Genomic DNA, 11,031 nt, shown 5'->3' on the forward strand with positions numbered 1-11,031 from the left:
TTCATCAACTCAACAAACTCGTCACTAAGGTCCTTGCTGGTTGAACCAAATATGATGTCGTCGACATAGATTTGCACAACGATCAGATGGTTGTTATGGATTTTCCTAAAGAGAGTGGGATCGATAGAACCTCTTTGAAATTTGTACTTTTCCAAAAATTTGTACAATGTTCCATACCATGCTCTTGGAGCTTGCTTCAATCCGTAAACATCCTTTTGAAGCTTATAGAAATGGTTAGGGAACTTTGGATCTTTGAATCTAGGAGGTTGATGAACATAGACATCCCTATCGATGTCGGCGTTCAAGAATGCACGTTGCACATCCATTTGGTAAACCTTAAAGTTCTTGTGTGCAACAAATGCCAAGAAAATCCTAATGGCTTCTATTCATGCAACAGGTGCAAAGGTTTCATCATAATCTATACCTTCTTGTTGCGAGTAGCCTTTGACAACCAGTTTGGCTTTGTTCCTGATGACGACTCCATCTTCATCACTTTTGTTCCTATAGACCCATCTTGAACCAACAACTGATACTCCTTCTGGTGTTGGCACTAAGTCCCACACATTGTTGCATTCAAATTCAGGTAACTCTTCTTGCATTGCTTTTACCCAATCTACATCTTGTAGAGCCTCTTTTATTACTTTAGGCTCTATCATGGATGAAAACTTATGTATAGACATTCATTCTTGGTTGTTGAATGAGTCACTACTCCAGAATCTAGATCACCTATGATTTGATCGGCTAGATGATCCTTTGTCTATTTTGTGAGATGAGTTTCCTTAAGCATTTGAGAGGTGCATACCGTCTCATATTATTTATTCTCTTGGACAAGGTGGGTAGTCAGAAGTTAATGTTCCTTTAAAATATCATCTTGAAAGAGTCTGGAACTGCCTGAAGCTGGTGGTTCCCCCTCAACTGTTGCATTCTTGAATTCAACAGATGGAGTGGATGTAAAGGAACTTGAAGGAATTGAACTAGTCGAGTGGGGTTCCCCCTCAAACCATGGACTGGATGGTTAGGAGGATTGTAAAGTGCCTTCAAGAATTGAACCATTCAAAGGTGGTCCCCCCCTCAAAAGATGCAGTTACTGGATTTATGACTGGACCAGATTGATGATGGGAGGTTGAAGTACATGGTTTGAAGATGGTTCCCACTTAACCCGATTTTTGGTGGAACTAGAGTCTTTTTAGGGTTGATGAGGTTGAGAGACATCAATAGAAGTTGATTTAGTGAGCTTTTTGGATTCTAAGGCAGAGGGTTGAGTTGGAAAGAGGGATTCGAAATCTATTTCAATAGCATGGACTGGAGTAGAAGTATTTGCAGGTGATGGTTAATTCATTTTATCAAAAGGTACTACCTTTTGAGGACCAAAGTGGTTTGGATCCAGAATCCTCAGATAGCTTTCATCAAATGTGACATCACTGCTTTCCTCTATCACCCTGGTTCGCTTATTCATAACTCTCTAGGTTGCAGCATGAAGGCAATATCCAAGAAAGATACCTTCATCAGCCTTGGGTGCAAATTTTCCTAGTTGATACTTGTTCTTCTCGATGTAGCAACAACAACTAAAGATGTGAAAGAATTTGAAGTTGGGCTTGCTCTTTTTCATTGCTTCATAAGGACTGAATTCAAGACTGTTGTTGATTAGGGGTCTATTTTGAGTAAAACAGGCGGCTGCAGTGGCTTCGACCCAGAAGTATTGTGGTAGGTTTGCGAAGATCCACATGGACCGAGCAGCTTCACATAGTGTATGATTCTTCCTTTTAACTATACCATTCTGTTATGGAGTGTAGTGTAGGGTGCAGAAAAGTTGTGCTCGATGCCTTTGGATACAAGAAAGCTATCTAAGGCGTTTTTCTTGAATTCTCCACTATTGTCACTTCTCAGCCTTCTAAGTGGCTTGCATACCCTAACTTCTATGTAGAGAATGAAGTTAATCAGCTGATTGTGGGTTTCATAGTTGTTTTGCAGAAAGTAAGCGTACGTGAATTTGGTTTGGTCATCAACAATCACAAGGATTTATTTCTTAACACTTAAGCTAGGAACTGTAATGGGACCATACATATAGATATGTATAAGCTGAAGAGGTTCATATACACTATGTTCTATAATACTTTTGTGTACTGATTTGAAAATTTTTCCTTATTCATAGGCAGCACAAAGTATATTATTGTCAATTTTTAACAATGGTAGTCCTCTCACAAGATCTTTTCCATTAAGTTTGTTGATATAACCAAATTTGAGGTGAGATAGTCTCTTATGCCATAACCAACTGATTTCAAAAGCAGATTTGGAAAGAAGAAAAATGTGTGGGGTTCCCTCAATTAGTTCAATATCAAGAGGATACATGTTCCAATTTCGTGGGGAATCAACAAGGATGTGCTTGTTGGTATCCATAATCAAACTCTTGGTTTTGGTGAACAAAACCTCATTATTGTGCAATAGTGATAAGGTTATGCTTAATACCATCTACATATGCTACATTTTAAGCGATAAATCTCTCGTTCGATATGTTTCCATGTCCTATAACTTCTCCCTTCATGTTGTTTCCAAAAGTAACATACTGACCTGGCGTTATGATCTTGAAATCTCTAAGGTGACCTTTGTGCCCGTTCATGTGACTGGAGCATCCACTGTTAATGTACCATGTATCGTCATGTTGTACCCCGACACAAAAAGACTGCATTAAGAGAGAAGATTTGGGTATCCAATTTTGTTTGGGTCCTTAGGTGTTAGCTTCCTTCGGACTTGTTAGAGTTGGTATGGTCTTTTCTTGTTTGGTATTAACCTCTTTGGGTTTTGATTGTTTTTCAGAGACCTTGTTTTTGGCTTTCATAGTGGTCTTCTTTTGAGGTTTGGTCTATGGGAAAGGTGGAGAGTTGGTGAACTGAGAAGGAATTCCTAGAGAAGGAAATCTAAAGTTCACAGGAATTCCAAATTGATCAAAAATGGGAAACTGGGTATTTCCCCCAAACTGATTGATCATTGGAAACCTAGAGTTTCCCCAAAACATGTGATTCCCTCCAATGGATTAAAACCACAATATGGACCAAGAATAGAATTCATAGGATAATTACTTTTTTGATACATGAATGGTGATATTTCCATATTTATACACATTTTTAGGCAATATTTTAATACATTTTATTTAATATTTTGGTTAAATACAAAGATATATGATACTTATTGGGATTGAATTGAATTTTGCAGCCAAAAAGAGCACTCATGAAGAATAAGGACCAGAATTGACGAGAGTTGGAACTTTGGAGGATGGAAACATTAGTAAATTTGGACTTGAATTGCTAATAACATAATATTTGATAACCAACTTTAATAATCCATAATTAGTAGCTAATCATAAAGGAGAAGCGGATTCAAATTAAATAGAAGTGTTTTTAGTAATTGATTGAAATCGTTAGTTAAGACTTTAATTTTGTCTGAACTTGCAAAATCAGATAAAAACCAATTTAACTTTTTCTTGTTTTTAGGTTAATTTTTAGTAATTAAATTAGATAATTAATTTTGTTCTCTATGTTCAATACCCGACTGTTAGTGCTATATTATTTGCGAGAAGGTAGACTGCCTTAAATTGTAATAGATAGTTAGATATATAGTTGGTAAAACTAATAGGTGTAGTAATATTATGTATCAAGTTTTTTGCGCCGTTTCTGGGGAACAACTATTTAGGTTTAGATTTAATTGCTTTAGGTTAATCGATTTTTTTTTGTGGGGTAAAACCTGCAAAAAGTTAACTTTTAACATTAGTTTTTTTTTGAATTACTGAACTCATGATGTGAGTTGTTAAAGCTCACGACGTGAACTTAATTATTTCATGTTTTCTTTCGTTTTTGCTTTTTGTTTAGTTTTTCTGCTTCAACACGAGGTGGTATCATTACCACATCGTGGAGAATGGTGAGTAGGACTTTTTAATTACTTTTTTATTTGTTTTTATGTTTTTATTTTTGTTTTTATTGTAGTAGTTTATGACTCGTGGATCCAATGCACCTTTGACACCACCACTTGAAGATCTGGAGTCAGCTTTTCGTAAAAAGACGGACAAGAACGTAGGAGAAACAAACACACCAAAGAAATCACCATTCAAGGATATAAATTCGGTTTTTAGTAAAAAGAAAGGAAAGCACGTATGAGAATCAAGCAATCCCCCAAAGAACGAAAGCACTTTAGAAGGCATTGAGAACACACCTAATAAAAAGGAGGTTGGTTATGAAACAGACGAAGGTAGTGATCACGAAAGCGAGCCAGGAAACAACATGGTAGACATATACCTGATGCATGGTCTTGTAATATTGGTTCTCATGGCCTATACTCCGTAGAGGCCTTTCAAAGGAAGCTGGACGAATCTACCCCTACGTGCGCTATCAGGTGTAAAAATAGAATGACTGAAAGAGGTTCTGCTTAAGGTTAAACGTTTCATGTGGAGGGAAAATTAGGGTAGAATTCCTTCGGTTATAGTACTTACTTCCCAAGGTGTCAACATTGCTTCTACAAATTGTGGGTACAGCTAGCAAAATGTCGAATGGGTTGATCATATATTCGCTTAATGTGATTTTGCCATTGTTGTGCAGGAATGGATAATTAGGTTGTGTGAAATTACTCTTGGGCCCGTGAACTCTCTAATGGAACTATTGAAGTTCACTTCTAAATGGATTCACTGCCCAAAGAAACGAAGGATTCTCACGATGATCTGTTATGGAATGATTTGGTGTCTCTGGAAGGCCTGTAATGACAAAATTTTCAAGCACGTGTAATCAAGTCCCACTAAAGTAGCAGTAGCAGATGACATCAAATCACTAGTGTATTTTTGGTTAAGACATAGAGTCTCAACGGGAATTATTAGGTGGTGCGACTGGGCATGTGCCTTTTTGATTACTTGTATTAATGGGTCAACACCTACCTCGACGGGAATTATTAGCTCTATTTCACTGCGTTCTTTTGTTGTTGGGCTTCATCTAGTTTCTTTCTAGGTGTTTACCCATTAGTATTATCTTTAGCCATTTCTAAAAAAAATGATCTACATGATACAACTTAAGTAATTTAATCGTCTTTTGTTGTACTTATTGATTTGTGTGTGTGTGTATATATATATTAAAGAAATGAATCTTATGAATAGTGAACTTGTCATTTCTTTGGCAGAATTGGTCCCTGTATTATTGTTGGGCTTCAAAGTTAGGAATAGTAAACTTGAATGTTTTTTGGCAACTTTGCTGCTCATTCTTTAGCCATTTTGACACTTTTGGTCCTTACAATCAATATTTTTATATTTTTTAGGAATCTTTTAATATTTAAAGTTTGGCCACAAAACTTTAACGGTTTGACAACTTTGATCCCTTTTCTAAAAAGTTGATAATTCCTACTCTTTTAATTCTTTAGCCATTTTGACACTTTTGGTCCTTGCGTTCAAAATTTTTATATTATTTCATAAAAACATGAAAAAAACGGTCTGGGGCAAAGCCCGGACTTTTCATCCTTGCACTTTCTATGTCTGTCGGAAACAACATTGAAAGCTTCTGGCTCCTGCGTAGCGGGGGTAACCTTTCTAGTTTGTATTAAAATATTTTGTGAATTCAATTTGGAATGTGGAGTTTGGATTAATAACTTTTGACTTTTAAAAAGAAAAAAAAATTATGCTTAAAAGCATATCTTATGAGTAGTTGGATGTTGAAAACTTGGAATATGGTTTGAGATTAACAAATTTTATTACGTTTGGCTTGAATATAGATTCGTATACAATGGTTAATAAAAATATGTAGGCTTGTGTATTCATGTAAACTGTTAAAACTCTTTCAGGTGTTACGCCGATTAATTATGGGTCATGTTGGTTATGTTATCCTATGCATTTTATAGTTCATTTTGGATTTTTACCATTCTTTTCTTGTTCAACCCGTGACATGACACGACACATAGGCATCTATTGGCAAATCTAATACGAAATGCACTGTAAGAGCATTCCCTACGTGAAAAAAAGAATATAATATATTTATATTATTTTATTACAATACTACGTGTGAGACTCATGTATTACATGAGTTTATTTAAAAAAATATGAAATTTTAATAATTTGAGAAATTTGAATTTATAAGAAAAATAAGAAAAAAAATTTAATTATTAAAATTAATGAGACTTTAATACATTGAATACATTACATATATAAACAATTTCTAATAAATATCTTACATATATATTACCTTATATATTAAATATGGAATTTTAAATTAATAAAATGAAAAATACAATAAAATAACAAGTGGAAAATAGAAAATGCAAAAATTCTAGAAAATGCATATGTCAAAATGAATGAGAAGAAGCCATATGATAAAAAGATTTTGATTTATTAAGAAAGATGTTGTTTGTATTAATTTATTGAAAACACAATTAGATTATTTATGTATATGTTTTATAGAAGAAACATATTTACTTGTACATAACTAAAACCTTTTAATTTGCTTTCAATTAATATATTAGTTATTTTGTAATTCTAGTTTCAATAATAATTGTTATATTTTAAATCTAATATACTTAATTTATTAATTTATATCGGTCGAATCATTAATATACATACTAATTATTTGGTTGAATCATTAGTATAAATATAACTTTTTTGTAAATATTATGTTTTGATTGAATCATTAATATAAATTTAGTCATATGTATGTTATGAATCATATGTTATATAGATAATGTGAATAATATTTAATTCAATCTGTTTTACATAACTGGTTGTTTTGTGTTGTTTCAAATAAAGAGTTAATTAAAAGTCATTAATATGTCACATTTTTCATATAAAAATTTGCCGATATGTGAATCTTTTCAAATTGTCATTATTTCTGAAATATGCTTTATTCGAATATGCAAATATATTAAATTTATTCATGTAAATGCTTTTAGATTCGTTAACCTGAATATTTTTCTAAGTAAAAGAGTATATATTTAATTCTACAAATATATAATTAATTATCTGTTCTGTTATAAATTTTAATATAGATATTATGTTAAATATAAAACCTAAGTTAAAATATCAAATAAACTTGAGAAATGCCTATATATTATTTATTCTTAAATATTTTAATGTATTAGCTACTATTATATAAAATCGAAATTAAATATCATAACAATGCACGGATATCCGTTTAGTGTATATATCTATCTATATCTATATCTATATTATATTATAAAAAAGTATTTTTTTCATCACTTTCATTTGAAACCCTCAAAACTCTTCATATTTCATTCCAATATATATATATATATATATATATATATATATATATATATATATATATATATATATATATATATATATATATATATAAGGGCTAGGTTATAGTGTGGATGGACAATTATTCTGCGGACGTTTGGATAGTGGTATTCTATGAGAATTTCTAAGAGAATACGTTGTTTAGTAATGCAAATACGTTCAACCTTACAAAACTATCATCATTTTCATACCTTCTTACTAATTCTTATTTATTTTTGTTCTCACACGTTGTTTTTCACTCATTTTCATTCTGTCAGAATACGACTCAATAAATATTTTGACAGAATGAGAATAATAATAAAAAAAACTCTATAATAACCATATAGACGATTTAATTAGTGAGAATGTGTGATAATGACAATAGTTATATAAGATTGAATGTATTCATATTATCAAACAATATATTTTCTTTGTAATTCTCACAGAATAACATTGTCCACACGTCCGCATAATAAATATCAATCCACATTTGAACATAGCTCTCTTTCTCTCTCTCTCTCTCTCTCTCTATATATATATATATATATATATATATATATATATATATATATATATATATATATATATATATATATATATATATATTATAATTTAAATGTTTTATTGAACGTGAATTATTACCATAAGTTTTTGGATTAACAATATAATATATTTAAATATAATATATTTAAATACATCAAAGTATTAAATAAACTTAAAAGTATTTCAAGTATTTCTTTTACAATATTTTTAAATGTAAAACTAAATAGTCATGTGGATTTAAATAAAAATATCCAAAACCAATTTTTTCATAATAATTGAAAATTTTACAAGTAAATGGGCTTTAAATTATTTAACAATAATAATAATTAAAAATAACATAACATTATAAATTACATTACATTAACTTGGGTTGTGATGACTTGGTAAGACATATGAAAGATATGGTGAATAACATATTGATCAATGTTCAAAACCAGGACATGAGGGATAGTCTCATGTTCGCAACAAGGGATTAGTGAGCGCACGAAAGTTGTCCCGAAAACCCTCGTTAGAGAATATATATTAAATGATATGATTTAACAGATGTTATAATACGGTTAGAAATCATTACAATTTTACATAAAAATTTAGTGTAAGAAACTATACATTATTTCATAGTTAATATAAATAGAATAATTATTTTTAACATGAACTTGCAATATTTTAACTATATATTCGCCTAGTAAACACATGAAAACCTTACAAAATGAACGATTCAAACTTAAGTAGCCCAAAAGTTTGTTTCCTTCTTTGATTGTCGAGTGTCCTGAACAAACTCTAATCCCTTCAATTGCTTCCTCAATTGCGGTATATTGGAATGGCTAATAAAGGCTTAATACGAGGAATAGTTAAACCAAACTTTTCATTCATATCCAGATCACTTGGTGACATTCCATCTGGTAGCTCCCATTCAAAGCAATGTACAATGTTAGCAATCACTAAACCAACGTTCAGTAACCCCATGTTCATTCCAGGACATCCTCTTCTTCCTATGCCAAATTGTATAAGTTGACAATCAGCCCCACGGAAATCAATATCTTTGGCAAGAAACCTTTCTGGAAGGAACTCCTCCCAATTTTCAGACCAAAGGTTTGGGTCACGTCCAAATGCCCAATAATTTATAATAACACGAGTCTTCTTTGGTATATAGTAACCATCAACTATGACATCCTCCATAGATTCATGCGGAATCAATAATGGAGAGACCGGATAAAGCCGAAAAGTCTCCTTAACTACCATGTGCAAGTAAGTTAGCTTTGTCAAATCTGCTTCTTCAACCTCATTTTTATCTCCAATCACGGTCTTCAATTCTTTTTGGAGCTCCTTCATTACTCTAGGGTGCTTGATAAGTGCAGCTAATATCCACTCAATTGAAGTTTTTACAGTGTCACGGGCCCCGGCTACCATTTCTAGTAAAATGGCCTTCATGCTAGACCTATCAATTGTATATGATAGCTCACCATGGGTATTTGAATATTGTTGTTTTAGTGACATCAATATGTCAATGAAATCCATTTCATCAGACCTTTGAGAACCGTTAAGATTGTGTTCTTCATGCTCATTTATCAATGTCTCGAGCATTTCATCAATGCCTTTTTCTAATGATTTAAAACGTTTAGTTAAGCCCTGCAAATCCAGAATATGAGAAATGAGATCAGAATCTTTGATATATTTCTCAAGACTCAAGACAATTAATAACTCAAAGCAACTATAAAAGCCAATCATGTCTAAAATGTATGAAATGCACGATTTTGATGTATTAGCTTTCTAAAATGTTGTTATCCTAAAGAAACATAATTAGTATGTTACTATTATATATTCTTTTAGAATATTAGCAGTTTAATCGAGGGGGCCAAAATAAGTACTATTTTAAAACAAAACTATACTCCACTTATGATGGTTCTTACTAAATTCTATACATTTACTTATATTTGTGGTTGATTTATGTTAATAAATTACCGTTGTTAGAAATATAAAGATGATTAATTTTTCAAAAAAGAGATTAAAAAAAAGAACTACAATATATGAAAACTTGCGTTTATATTATAAAAAAAATTGTTACAAACTTGGTTTGTTCTATGTAATGCATTGGCTGTCTTATAATTCATTTTTCAAAAAAAAATCATCTTTCGCTATAGAAAATCAGGATCTGGTATACTAATAAGGTTGAAAACCTGGGCTAAAGGTTCCGCCATATTGCATAAAGCCAATGTTTGATTCGATTAGCAAACATGCAAATATTAGTATACATATTTTTTTGTGTATTTAATAAAAATATCTCTATGAACTTTTGGCAAAATTGAGCTGAAGATTATGAAATTACGTACCTGAAGATCAAACGGAGCTAATATTCTCACATAGTCTGCCAAATTGAAGGCACCTGCTAGTTCCATGGTCTCATCAAGTACGTCCTTGAAAATAGACCTATCCTTATTTTTCTTACCAAAAATCATCCTACACGTCATTCCATCAACCAACGCACCTACAGCCTCATCTAAATCCACCACCTTACGCTCCATTGATGCAACCTTCATCTCCTCCACCATCAACCTAATTTCCTCCCTTCTCATCCCTGCAAAAGATTTAACTTTCATAACATTCAGCAGTTCCAACGTACAAAACTTTCGCACACTGCGCCAGTATGGTCCATATTCCGTAAGTGTCATTCCCTTGCTACCATAAGATAGGTATTTTGCAGCTTCTGTATTGGGACGAGAAGCAAAAATGGCGTCATGGGTTCCAAGGAAGAGTTTGGCGGCTTCTGGTGAAGAGACTATCACAGACTGGATGGAACCAAGGCGGATGGACATGATGGAGCCATACTTTTGGGAGAGCTTGTGGAGGGCACGATGTGGGAGATTTCCTAATAAGTGGAGGCTTCCGATGATTGGTAAGGGTATGGGGCCTGGTGGTAGTTTTTTACGGTGGACATGAGTTGACCACCATTGCCAAAATAAGATTCCGGTGAAAACTAGGAGTATTGCAAGTTCAAAAGAAGGCATTGTCAAGTCGTTTGTTTAAGCGTCTATGGTACAGATTATCTTTGTGATGATAGATGTATAAATAGATGGCTTGGGTTGATGGACTTTATGGATTCTTCTTAGCATTAGCCGATTAAAACTTTTTTTTGGCATATTATGTTTGTAATTTTTCATAACGTGTTTGTGCTCACTTTGACCTAATTAACACGGTTATCGGATTTGCCGAAGTCATTTTATTAACTTTTTTAAAAT

The 11,031-nt window shown here is 32.5% G+C and overlaps 1 protein-coding gene across 1 annotated transcript; it reads right to left on the reverse strand.

The window, feature by feature from the left end:
* Positions 1 to 8,352: 8,352 nt before the first annotated feature.
* On the reverse strand, positions 8,353 to 10,811 carry LOC111876832 (cytochrome P450 CYP736A12). The gene is made up of 2 exons (XM_023873404.3): positions 10,126 to 10,811; positions 8,353 to 9,424 (listed from the first exon to the last, which is right to left on the reverse strand). The coding sequence occupies exons 1-2, from the start codon at positions 10,798 to 10,800 to the stop codon at positions 8,597 to 8,599; spliced, it is 1,503 nt and encodes a 500-aa protein (XP_023729172.1). The 5' UTR covers positions 10,801 to 10,811; the 3' UTR covers positions 8,353 to 8,596.
* Positions 10,812 to 11,031: the final 220 nt, after the last annotated feature.

Source organism: Lactuca sativa, chromosome 4 (genome assembly GCF_002870075.4).
Source record: "Lactuca sativa cultivar Salinas chromosome 4, Lsat_Salinas_v11, whole genome shotgun sequence".
Taxonomy (NCBI): domain Eukaryota; kingdom Viridiplantae; phylum Streptophyta; class Magnoliopsida; order Asterales; family Asteraceae; genus Lactuca; species Lactuca sativa.